The sequence below is a fragment of the Onychostoma macrolepis genome, chromosome 05 (genome assembly GCF_012432095.1).
Source record: "Onychostoma macrolepis isolate SWU-2019 chromosome 05, ASM1243209v1, whole genome shotgun sequence".
Taxonomy (NCBI): domain Eukaryota; kingdom Metazoa; phylum Chordata; class Actinopteri; order Cypriniformes; family Cyprinidae; genus Onychostoma; species Onychostoma macrolepis.
The window spans coordinates 33,678,100-33,690,732 of NC_081159.1; the positions used below are offsets into that span (position 1 = coordinate 33,678,100).

General features: G+C 35.2%; 2 protein-coding genes across 2 annotated transcripts; one reads left to right on the top strand and one right to left on the bottom strand.

The window, feature by feature from the left end:
• The first annotated feature begins 1,514 nt into the window (after positions 1-1,514).
• Positions 1,515-5,830, top strand: mtif3 (mitochondrial translational initiation factor 3). Its single transcript, XM_058777272.1, has 4 exons — positions 1,515-1,708; positions 2,254-2,729; positions 3,045-3,193; positions 5,603-5,830. Exons 2-4 carry the CDS (start codon positions 2,255-2,257, stop codon positions 5,828-5,830), a joined length of 852 nt encoding a protein of 283 aa, XP_058633255.1. The 5' UTR covers positions 1,515-1,708; position 2,254.
• Positions 5,831-5,943: 113 nt separating this feature from the next.
• On the bottom strand, positions 5,944-11,835 carry gtf3aa (general transcription factor IIIAa). The gene is made up of 9 exons (XM_058777271.1): positions 11,592-11,835; positions 11,283-11,383; positions 11,100-11,196; positions 10,626-10,714; positions 10,412-10,485; positions 7,434-7,514; positions 7,112-7,341; positions 6,380-6,427; positions 5,944-6,273 (listed from the first exon to the last, which is right to left on the bottom strand). Exons 1-9 carry the CDS (start codon positions 11,706-11,708, stop codon positions 5,944-5,946), a joined length of 1,167 nt encoding a protein of 388 aa, XP_058633254.1. The 5' UTR covers positions 11,709-11,835.
• Between the last annotated feature and the right edge of the window lie 798 nt (positions 11,836-12,633).

The following is a 12,633-nucleotide window of genomic DNA, read 5'->3' on the forward strand; positions in this document are numbered from 1 at the left end:
CTCCTATATTTAACAGGTTAAAGAAGAAAATTACGGCATTACTATGTACTTAAATAGACCCAAACATTAACGAATAAATGAAACCGAATTGCAAGTACTTTGCAATTTTTTTTTTTTTTTTGGAGAGCACAGTTACACATCCAATCACCCAACCCCCACAAAATGAAAAAAGAATAGTCCTATTCTACTTTTTGCATTCAGATTCTTTCTTTGCCTTTCTCTCTATTCCTGCCTGCTCTTTGAAACTCAAACCTTGTTGATGGAAACATAACAAGCGCCTCCGCTATGGCCTATGACCTCAGCCTCTTTGCACTTCCTGTGCCCAGCTCTCTGATGGGAGGGATCTGTCGGTGCACCTGCAGTTGGGCAGGTGACAGAGGAATTCTGGGAGAAATGGAGCCTTAGAAACACAGCAGCTTCTCTCTGACACGAAGGTTAAAGCCATTGAGAACAGCAAAGATTAGAGGCTCTTTGTACCCATCAGCGTTAAACAAATTAATCTATTGCTGCTCAGCTGACTGTAAAATCTCTAGATTTACTGTTTCTATGCAGCTAAGGCCTAAGCCACAGGGTCAACCCATGCTGCCTTTCCCACAATGTCTAAAACACATATTAGAAAGCCTTTACAAAGTTTTTGTCTGCTTTTTAGGAGTAAGTATATAAAAAGAGCTGTATGCGGGTATTAGGGGAGATTCGTTTAAAACAAAACAAAAAATTAAATAAAATAACTAAATAAATTGCAAACATAGACAAAATAATAATTACAATAAATACAATAAAATAATTAATACTAACAATTTAGTAATTTACAAACATGGATCAGAAACACAATATTGTTCCATTTAGCATTATTTTAAAATGTGCTGTTTTGCTAGAATAGAATAAAACTGGCACAAAATTTAAAAGAGTTACTATTATTATAAAGTTGATTATACCGTAGTTTATTATTTAATTGTTTAAGTTATTTTATTTATGTATTAATTTATTTACTTATTTAGTTATTTTTTCAGTCAGAGATTGGAAAATGTGGCAAGAGAGCAGTAGGCTGTAAAGGTATAAAGAGGACCAATGAGCGTCGTGGCCCGGGTCAAATTGTGTCAACTCGAGTTAAGCACAGACGAGCGCACAGAAACTGACCCACGTGAGCTCAGTCTTTTTACGCAATGATATGCTGTTCAGAGCTCTTTAGTTATTAAAATGAACTGGGCTATTTATTATTATTGTTATTGTTAGGCCTATTATTATTATTATTATTATTATTATTGTTGTCATTCAAACGTACAATAAAAATGCTCAAAATAATAGGGTATCCCTTCTACAAACAAATATTTTAAAACAAATTTTTCCTGCTAGACAAAATTTTATATACTTTTTTCTTTTCTCACGCTGCATGTTATATATTCAAAAGGTACAGAGAAATGCCTCTTTCTATTAAGCAAAATTGCACTCCTTTCCAAAAAACACCTACAAATCTCAGAAAATTACATAAGATTTTAAATGACACAGCAGCGGCGCGTTGGCATGACGTCACATGTGTGCGCCAAGACTCGTTTGTCGGTCAGAGAAGCATTCCTTACTTTAATGTTTCTAGTTTTATTTATTCATTCCGAGGGCAAATTTTGTGTTTATGACCCAGGTCATTTGTCTTGAAATCACCTGACTGATATAATTTTCTTCGTCCTTGGCGTCGGTTCCGTGCGACTCTAGTGTAAGTAGCTTCGGTCAGTTTGGTGTTTGTTAGTTCAAATCTGAAGGACCATAATCTATCAAAAACCTTAATGATGGAGTAAATGGTTCTGAGTAAATATTGTTTACTTTATATATGTTGTATTTTGAATAAGTGTCTACTTCGTTTCACCAAAAACAAATGCTTGGAATGGTTAAGATATTTAATATGTTTTTGAAAGAAGTCTCTCATGTTCATCAAGTCTGCATTCTCAATTATAATATATTTTAATGAATGAAATTTATTCCTGTAATGTAAAGCATCATGTGATACTGAAGTAAGTACAGCTTTGCATCACAAAAATAAAGTACATTTCTTTTAACTTGTAATATTTCACAATTACTGTTTTTACTGTATTTTTCATCAAAATAAATGCACCCTTGGTGACCAGAAGAGACTTCTTTCAAGAACATTAAAAAAAACAAAACTTTAAACTTTTGACCAGTAGTGTATACTGACATTGCCATCTGGGGTAGACTAAAAAATGACAGACACTGCTTTGTAATGTTCATGACTCTCTCTTCTAGGATGTCTCTGGGTTTCCTGAGGTTTGTTTTGAGTCAGGCACTAAGCCGCGGTCCTCTTCGACCCATCAGCCTGGTCACCTCACGCATGGCAAGGAGTCCACCAACCCTCAGGCCAGCATGTTCTTGCCATATTGTCTCGCCCTCGCTATGCATGTCCCTCTCCACAGACACTGAGAGTGGGAGCACCAGTGTGACAGATTCCCAGAAGGAAACTAAAAAGCTGGACCCGAGAGCACGAGTCACTTTTGGCAGCGTGGGTAGGAAGATTGGTCAACGCCATATAAAGTTATTGGGTGAGGATGGAGAGGAAATGGGTACAATGCACCGTGCTGATGTGATACGACTGATGGACGAAACAGGGCTGAGGCTTGTTGCCATAAATGACAATTGTGATCCTCCATTATACAGACTGATGAAAGGGAAACAGATCCACGAAGAGCAGATGAAACTTAGAGACACACAGAAAGCCAAGAAAGGTGCGTTTCAGTCCCAAAAAAAAAGCTGAATATGATCAAAGCTGCAATATTGCGGTCATACTACAGTGGGAATCAGACTCAAGTATCCAACGGGTCTCCAATATTTTTAAAATATACTTCTTTAAGTGATAGTTGACCCACAAATACAATAAAATAATTCGAATATACATTGACATTTTTACCATAAGTCATTTTAAATAACAGAAAAGTAGCTAACCATTTTTGGGTTAGCTATTTTGTCTTGCAAGTGTATGATTTCTGTTTCTCTAGCTCCTTATTGTGCTTCATTGAAGAAACTTTTTGTTGAATCTGCAGGGCTTGTCCAATCAAAGGAGCTCACTTTTTCCTCCGATATCTCCCTTCATGACTTGGACACTAAACTGCGGCAAGTTGTCAGCTGGCTGGAAAAAAACAACCACGTCAGACTCACTATCAGAGCAGGAAGTGATGGTGGCACTCCAGTGGTATGGATACAGAATATACGTTTCATTTGCATTTTAGTAATTCAGTGCATTTTTCAATTGCATATCAGCTGTCTATGTTTGTGTTGTTTAAAGTGAATAGTGTTTCACTGTGCACAAAGAAAGCTTTGAGTTGAAGGAATGTCCCAGAATCAAAAGATTTATAACAAATATTTTGCATGCATATGGTGGAAGTCTATGGGACAAGTTTACCAGAGAAACGAACAAATGAGGAGCAGTGTGAGCAATTTATAAGAGCCCACAGCAATGGCCAGTTTTGGCAGTTTATTCCACTACAGAAGAACAGAGAAGGTTAAGATTCTGGAAAGTGACTTTCTACCTTCTATGCTGTGTGTTACCAGCCAACAGAGGTGGACAGTAACGAAGTACATTTACTTGAGTACTGTACTTAAGTACATTGTCTGAGTATCTGTACTTTACTCGAGTATTATTTTTTCTGGAAACTTGCGACTTTAACTTCACTACATTTGAAAGACAAATATCGTACTTTTTACTCAACTACATTTATATCAAGGTCCCCAAGTAGAAAGTCGTTATATGTAGCAGTTTTTACAGCGTGTGCATTTTCAGATTCACTGAACCCTTTTTTTTCTGCGAAAATCCGGCCTGCGATCTGCCAGGACCTTCCTGTGTTGCCAAGTCTTACAGTATTCCTAAGCCTGCAGTTTTCCGCCTAGCTTTGAATGGACATTTGGCTGATATTTTTTACGCAAATCTGGCAACCTCGGGATCTTCCCAGCTAAACTAATGTAAAAGTCCGCGCTAGTGCAAGCTAAAAGCGCTCTAAAAAGGCATTTGTAAAATTAACCATGTTTTTACTATAGTAACCATAACTATGGTATTTGCAGTAAAATCACAGTATCCACAAATGTACTATTATCTCACTATAGTAACCATAATTATGCTATTTGTAGTAAAACTACAGTAACCACAAATTTACCATAGTTTCATTATAGTCAGTTTAATTTTTGTAGTTAAACTATGGCAATACAAATGGTAGGCTAATATATCTGTCAAAAATGACTGCCCTCACTTTACCACATATATACATATATATATATACAACTTAGGCCTACTGGTAAATTGCTGCTAAAAATTGGTCAGGGAAGTATATAAATCTGAACATTATTTTATTGTCAAAACACTGCACATAAATACATATATTTTTTGCAAAGAAATTATCAAAAAGTAGGCTAAATGAAAACTTTAGAACCTAAACTGGGAATCAATAAGAATTTAAATCAATAAGCAGAACCAGAATGGATAAAATTCAAACAATACCCAACCCTAGCCACATGTTGTGAAGTTCACTGATTTTTGAGCATTTTATGAACACTGATCGGTTGATGGCAAAATTCAAAAAGACGGTTCTTTGGTGCAACCTGCACACCCATGGCCATACTGAGAGAATATGATCCAGTTTTCTGAAGAGATTAAAGGTTTGTTTTCTATTCAATGTTTGCCTAAAATGAACCATATCATAGATTTCAATATCTCTTTGAAAAAGAACTTTGTAACTCTTAAACAAGTATTAAAATGAGTTCAATGTAGCTGTAGGAGTGTTAGATAAAAAATAAAGATAATTATCTTCATTCAGTTGTTCCATTTCAGTATGTTTTGTAACATAAAAGCTCTTAATTCCAAAGATAATATAAGCTAATCAGTGTATTCAGTAGGTTGCATTAGTGGCATATGGTATTGTAAATATATAACAATGTGACAATAAAACAATGCATTTACTTTTTACTTTTGATACTCAAGTACTTTTAAAAACATGTACTTCCGTACTTTCACTTAAGTAAAAATCTGTCTTTACAACTTTCACTTGTAGTGGAGTAGTATTTGACCAGTGGTATCTGTACTTTCACTCAAGTAAGGAAGTTGTGTACTTTGTCCGCCTCTGCCAGCCAGTATATGCAGCTCTTAATTTCATAGCATTTATATACATCTTCCACACAAAAAATGTGAGCTATATGAGCTGTAAGGTTGTGTAAGTCATCCTTTTACCAGTGAGATGAAAGCAATTTACTATATTGAGTACTTTGAGATCATTTGTGTGTATTATTCCACAACAATGATTCATGCCATAGAATTTACATTGTAATTGCATGATTTAAAAAAAACAAAAAACTTTTTTGCTTTTAACATGGCATAGATGCTCTTGATAAAGCTTAACTTATATTATCCCTGAAACATTCCTTGAAAAGGAGGGTGCAACCAATCCTTAAATACTGGAAATATTGAGATTTGAGTGATACGAATTTAGTTTATTTACACACAAATTCATTATATAAATGTACAACCAACACAACAATTACATTTACAGTGCTGTGCTGCTTTGCTACCAAGCAGATTTCAGAATTTCTTTCTTTTTTTCTTTCTTCTAAACAGGACAAAGTCTTAACACAGATGGTGGAGGATATATCAGTGCCTGTTGGCTTTGTATCAAAACCTTCTGTGGTTCGTGGTGGTCGTGCTGCCACCTGTGTTCTTCGGCTTGCTTCTGCTAAAGAACTGCAGAAAAGAGGAGCAGAGACTTCGAACAAGAATTTAAAACCTGACTCAGAGACACCAGCATCTCTTCGTAACTCCTCTACAGAAGATTTGAAGCAACAATAAAATTTTTCTGCAGTGACGTTTACATTGGAAAAAGTCTCCAAAAACTGTTGCTTTGGAAACTGTGCTTTAGAAAGTTTCTTGGGTTCACCGGAATATGACTCATGATAAATGGACTACACTAAAAGCGGTTCTAAAATGTGTACTACTGGATTTGCAGGGTCACTGACTTCAGAATAAATGGATTTTGTTTGGCTGACAATACCTTCTGATTTAATGAGCTCATAACTATGGGAGGTTTCTGGGAAGCCTGGTTTTGGAATTTTACAACTTTCAGAGCTGAAAGAATGCAACTGACCAATTAATTGAGGATTCATAGTTGTTTCTGATTGGCTGCTATGTGGCACTGAAGATACACCTGAATATGATGCTTTTGTTTGACATTTGTTTTTTGGTTTGTGGCCACTCAGACGGGATGCCAGGGAGCGTTTTGGGCGGGGTTTCAGCTGAAAGAGACAATAAGGGCAGTTATTTTCAACTTGAAAACAAGTTGTTTGATATTTCATCAACCTCTGATTCAGCTGATCAATAAGTAGTACTGCAAGTGGTTACCTGTTTCTTTTCAGGATCATGAACCACACCATGGCGCAGTAAACTTTGCTGCAGCAAAAAAAAAAAATAATCGGTTTATTGTCCCCAAATCTTTCTAAAAGTAGAAAGACAACTCAAATTGGCAAGCTTACTGATCTAACAATATTAAGTTCAGAAATATAAGAAATCAGAAAGCGATGTGCAACTGGAGCAGGTATCAGATTGGTACAGAAAGAAACACGCAGTCAAGCCAGTCACATTTTAACATGACATAGAAAGGCTGCCATGAAATAACTTATGTATCATTATTGACAGTGAAACATGTTTAGAATGTAGATTTCATTAAGCCATTTCACTGTGTATGAAGTTTGAAAAAAAAAAATGTAATGCTCCCTTGAACACCAACAAAAAACAGTGCTTAATGGGAGCAACACTATAGACTGTAATTCTGTTGTGACACCACATGCATTTGCGTTAAAGCCTTTTTTCTCAACAAAACATGTTTCCAAATTAGTTTATTTCCGCAACATTTGAATTATAGAATTTATGCACCAAAACTGAAATGACAAAAGAACACTTTTCATAAATGTGAAAGTTTTATCTGAATTTTATCAATAATTTTCATCTCCATTAGCTAAAAATGTTTGCATTAATCATTTTAATTAATTGATTTGTTTATTTAGCAAAAAATAAATCCTTGGATGGAAATGCAGTAAGTGAGGCAGAACTCAGATGATGGGAAAGCACTGTTACCTTCATGGCAAAGGACTTTCCACAGCCAGGGTGAGTGCAGATGAAGAAGCGCTGCTCTTCATGGAAAGACAGTATGTGGCTCTGCAAGTTGAACGCAGTGGTGTACGAGCGGGTACATCCATCTCTGGGGCAGTGGAACACCATGCGCTCTTCAGAATGAACATGCTGATGCTGCTTCAGGAACCAGCTATCCCTGAATGTTTTCTTACATTGATCACACTGTACCCTGACTGAACACATATACAAAACAATTACCAAAGTAATATTTTGTAACTTTCTGTAAAGTTAGGCTATTTACATTTAGAACAAAACACAGGATTACCAATATGAACTTTTTTGTGGTTTGTCATCTCCGTCCAGTTCTTTCCCACAAATGAGCAGCCCTCCACAGTGCAAGAATAGCCTGCAAAGTTATGACAGTATGGTAGGCTTTTCACATGAAAGGTAGGGGGATACACATCTAATGACTTCATGAGCCACAAAAAAAGAAAGAAAAGAACATAACTTTGTGTTTCAGCATCAAGTCTCACAAAGCTATTGTTTGGGAGCAGGAGACTATATTTTTGAAAACTGTGCAAAACTTTCAATTTATTAGCTGCTAGGTCATTCTTCATTTGTGGTGGCAAGTGGTATCCCTCGACTTTACAACAGTTGAAATAAACTTTAAATACCAATAAATTATAAAATGTTTGTATTCTGTAGGGTAGACACAATTTGTACACTGTTATTAGTTACATTTTTGTTTTAAAATGCATATTTGAGTTTGAGAGATTGCATTTGTAACAAAACATGCATGTTTCCGCCATACCTCAGAGAAGTATCATAGAATATAACATTTAACAATATAACATTTTTAACACAAATAAAGTGGTTATATTGTGAATATAGATTTTATTTAATGTACAATTTTATTAAATTGTTTAAAAAAAAGAACGTATTTGGTTATATTTAAGAAAAAAGTCCCCCAAATTCATGTCTGTGGTGTTACAACGATGGATGTCGCCTCTTTAAGAAAAGGGAGAATTCTATTTGGACTACTTCCTGTGTGTAAAGGTCACTTCAGGTTCTGGTTGATCTCAGGGGTGCATGGGGAGTACATTCTTTCTTATTAATTTTCTTAAATTTAGCTAAACTTCTGACAATTTCATGTGTCGCACTTTATTAGTGTCTGTGGTGTTATGTTGAGATCTGCCATATTTTAATCAAAGTTTTTATAAATACATACTTATTAATATTTCCAAAATGCCCACTGATCTTGAAATCATCATGATGGCAGCCTCTGATTTGTCTGTGGTGTTACTGTCTTTCCTGGTAACAACACAGACTCTATTAGTGTTGTCAAAAGACCCGGTACTTCGGTACCAAGTCGGTACTAAAAAAGTGAAAACGTCACGGTACCAGGTTTTTTTAAGTACCGGTGGTACTGAGTACCCGGTCAACCCGGTTCTTGACACGTACGATGATTTCCGCGATGCAGAAAACGCGGACGGAATCTCGGAATCCAGTTATAAAAACGGAATTTACAGTTTAGCACGGAATGTCACGGAATTTGTCAAAGTTTGGATGAATTAATCAAAAGTAGGTCATTGCACTTAAATCAAATCGCGATGTGGACTAGTATCTGTAAATATTAAGCTGCAAAAGTCGATTCAGATATGAATCCCGCATGTTCTCTGCAGTCTCTGTGTGAGTGAATGAATGGCAGAGGCAGCGTGTTTTTCTTTTTTACTACATACACTGAAGCGCGCCTGATGCTCGCGGTGATTCATCATCTGCCGTCTCAATGAGGACATAAATACATAAACAACATCTACAGAACTGCTCTGAGAGTCCCCTCGCGAGCATTTTACCGTTCATTGAGTAAAACCAGCGTCATATCATATAGCTACACAGAAATGTAAAGGTATTCACGGCAACCCGTCACAATAAAAGTTCATCTTAAAGACATTGTGCCAGAAATATAATTTTATATATATATATATATATATATATATATATATATATATATATATATATATATATATATATATATATATATATATATATATATAATTTTTTATTTTTTTTTAAAGAAGTCACAATATTTCTTCCATATTTTAATTTTAATAGTAAATCCCCTTTATTTACCAAAACAATACAATGTGTTTAAATTTAATTAAAAGACAAATTAGATTTGGGTGAAACTTGTTTACTGTTTTTCATACTTTTATTACTTGCGGAAAAACTTGAAACACAATTTAAATAAAGTATAAAGAATGGCATTGATTTTTGTACATTTTTATTTTTGTTTGACTTTATTAAAAATAGTGTGTTTTTTTTAATTAGCATGTGGTACCGAAATTGGTACCGAGAACCGTGGATTTTGACTCGTATCGGTACCGAATACTGAAATTTTGGTACCGTGACAACACTAGACTCTATAGTAACTTGCTATTTGAAGTCTGTGATGTTATATTTCGTCTGTGGTGTTACTTCAAAATATATCTGAAATTTCTTTCCTTCAGAGCCATTTAATCTTATAATTTAATGTTTTTAGACGGTAAGGTGTTTTAATCTTTTAGAATAAAGACTATAAAGGTACCACAGACCATTTTTCCAGTCATTTTTTTTTTAATGTATATCCAAATTTTAATAAAAGAAACTAAATCGCCCTTTGGCAGAAATAGGGGCCAAGATGAACAAATAAACATTTATTTTCAAAACTGAAATTTAAATGATCATTTAAACTGAATCCTTAAAGTAACTTATTTATTTATTATTACCTAAAGTTGCATATCCCTGCTCATTTTAGAACCAAAATTTACTTCAAATACTGGTAACACCATAGGCATAATTGGTTGTGTCACCAGTGTTTGATTGAAATTATTTAAAAAAATCTCTAAATGTTCTTAAGCTTCCATTTTAATGGATATAGCATATTAAACTATTATTTTATTTTTTTACACAACATCACAAGCATATTAAACTAATTTTAAATGCATAGTAATACATTTTATTAGAAAAAACAAATAAGAATTTTTACAAATTCTGCCTCTCATTTGCCACCCCAATTGAAGAATGACCCTAATAGGTAAATGACTAGAAGAATAACAAAGTGCTGTAAATGGTAAAACTATTTTTTCCACAACCTAGCAAACGAGCAGAGTATTTTATTTATTTATTTATTTTTTAATTCATTTTTATTATATAGAAAAATAGTAGTAAAATAACCTTGAGTTTTACAGAAAATAAAGCAATACAGGTTTGGAATGAACAACTGAACCATTCCTTTATGAACAACAGAACAAGCGGAGAACATACCTTTGTGTACCTTCTCATGACGCTTCAGTTTCCCACGTTGTGAAAACCGTCTCCCACAGCCTTCATGTAAACACCTGATGATCAGAGCCATTGCAGTATTAACAGAACATCAAATGACACACACAGTTCTAAGTGTTATATTATGCTAGTTTACTGAAAGAGTTCATTAATGACAAAATAAAGAGACAGGACGAAAAAGTGTAAAAAGTCTTACAAGAACGGTAGCAGCTGGGTGTGTGTACACTCATGGGTTTTCAGCTGGTTATTTTTCTTGAATGCTTTGCCACATCCTTCAAATGTGCACTAGAAAAAAAACATTATTAGAAGTATGAAGAAAACAACAATCACATAACGTACCTACAGCCCTTAATATTACATTACATCATGGTACTGAATGATATTTACATGCCAGGGCTCAATAATAAGGATGGGCCACAGAACTGTCACTTGTTTGTTTCCACTATAAGATTTGCTGATCATGTGTTTTTAGGGCTTGTGAATATATTGTTTCAGTGAGTATGGTTTTGCGGTGTATTCCACTGTTTTCCAGCAAAAGTGTTTAGCGCAATATAACCGTCACTTACATTTGAGGTGTATAATCTAAATTTTCTTTCGTGTACACATTTAATTCAGTCCTCAAAAATACCATGCTATTTTATTGTGGCTAAATGCGTTTATATTTACTTACAATGTACCGTTTTGTCTCTTGTCTGTGAATACGTGAAATGTGTTTCTTCAAGTTGGAGTTTGTGGTGAATTGTTCGTTGCATCCGTCCTCCGTGCATCTGTTCACATAGCGGGGGAAATAAAATCACAGTTTACTATGCTGTTAAACTTACACTTTTACAAACAAACAAACCAAAAAACTCACTTGTAAGGTCTGTCGCCGGTATGTGTCAGTGTATGGCGACCAAGATGATATTTCGTGCAGAACGATTTGCTGCACCCGTTATACTCGCACTTAAATGGCCTCTGCAAGCAATCAATCAATCAATAAATAAATAAACAAACAAACATCTACTTTGTTTTGACATATGTCATGTCGTTTAAATTATTTTATTCTCATCTAAAATGGCTTTCAGAACGTGTCATGCATGCGCAAATAAAATTGAAACGTTTCATTTAAACGAAACTTATTCACACAATCTTCGCGCACATGTCGGCCCTGCGCTTAACTTACCTCCCCTGTATGTTTGCAGAGATGCGCTTCTAGCTTCCATGCTTTGTTGTACGACGCCTGACAGTCAGGAAATGAACAAATAAATGTTGCACTGGGTTTAACGTTAGTTTCATGCATTGTGTCACACGTTCAGCTATTGATAGAGCTACCGCGTGTGCGCCTTCATTTTGATAGCCTACGAAACATGTGACGTCACAACATACGTCAACACTGTAATGACACTTCCTGTATGGAGCGCCAGCGAGGTCAAAAACCTAAAAATGCATGGAAAACGAATGACTGTTGTTCTGATAGAGGTTTCATTTTATAGTGTTGTATAATTAACATTAAATATAAATATTACTAATATTTTGTGTATATTTCATAGTTTTAATTTTAATAATGCATAACCAAGCTGATCATAATGCATTGTCCATCATGTAATCTGATGACCAAACATTCATATTGGCATTCTTTTCCAGTGGTACATCAAGTATGCTACATAAATCAAGTCACAAAAATAAAATAAAATAAATAAAATAAAAAGGATGCTGGGTGTCTTAATGAAAAGTCTATAACATACTTTGGATAATGGTAGTGTAAAAAACACCTTTTTTACCCTGTCAAAATCAGCTCTGTTTTCAGCAAGCTGGTTTTTAGTCTATGTTGCTTTATAAATGCTAATGAGCTCTGCTGACCCCGCCCCTCTCTTCTGTGGGGAGACAAGCAGCCTGTAAACTTCAGCGAAACTGGCTGGATTTTTATCATTATAGGATGGATGTGTACACACACTTCCAACACACATTTGTGTTCAAACAACTTGTAAAGTGAATTTTGCATCCGATGACAACTCCACGTTGTGCCTAACAATGCCCCTTAGTTGTTATAAATTCACTCTAAACCATGGCTTCTTGGGGCTTATAACTTTATTTATTCGAAACAAAATGCTGTCATTATACGATTCTCCACCAGATTTCCCTGCAAACATGTCCCTGCGGGGCCCATGCAGGCTTTTTGCGGGCACAGTGGGCAACGGCCAGCCCACACCAAACCTAAACAGGCC

Excerpts from the sequence above, each read along its gene's own strand:
- mtif3 (XM_058777272.1), top strand. The coding sequence starts at position 2,255 with ATGTCTCTGGGTTTCCTGAGGTTTGTTTTGAGTCAGGCACTAAGCCGC. Across the intron at positions 2,730-3,044 it reads CACACAGAAAGCCAAGAAAG|GGCTTGTCCAATCAAAGGAG; the intron begins GTGCGTTTCAGT and ends TTGAATCTGCAG. Across the intron at positions 3,194-5,602 it reads GTGATGGTGGCACTCCAGTG|GACAAAGTCTTAACACAGAT; the intron begins GTATGGATACAG and ends TCTTCTAAACAG.
- gtf3aa (XM_058777271.1), bottom strand. The coding sequence starts at position 11,708 with ATGCATGAAACTAACGTTAAACCCAGTGCAACATTTATTTGTTCATTT. Across the intron at positions 10,486-10,625 it reads ACCCAGCTGCTACCGTTCTT|GTGTTTACATGAAGGCTGTG; the intron begins GTAAGACTTTTT and ends TCTGATCATCAG. Across the intron at positions 7,515-10,411 it reads TCATGAGAAGGTACACAAAG|GCTATTCTTGCACTGTGGAG; the intron begins GTATGTTCTCCG and ends ATAACTTTGCAG.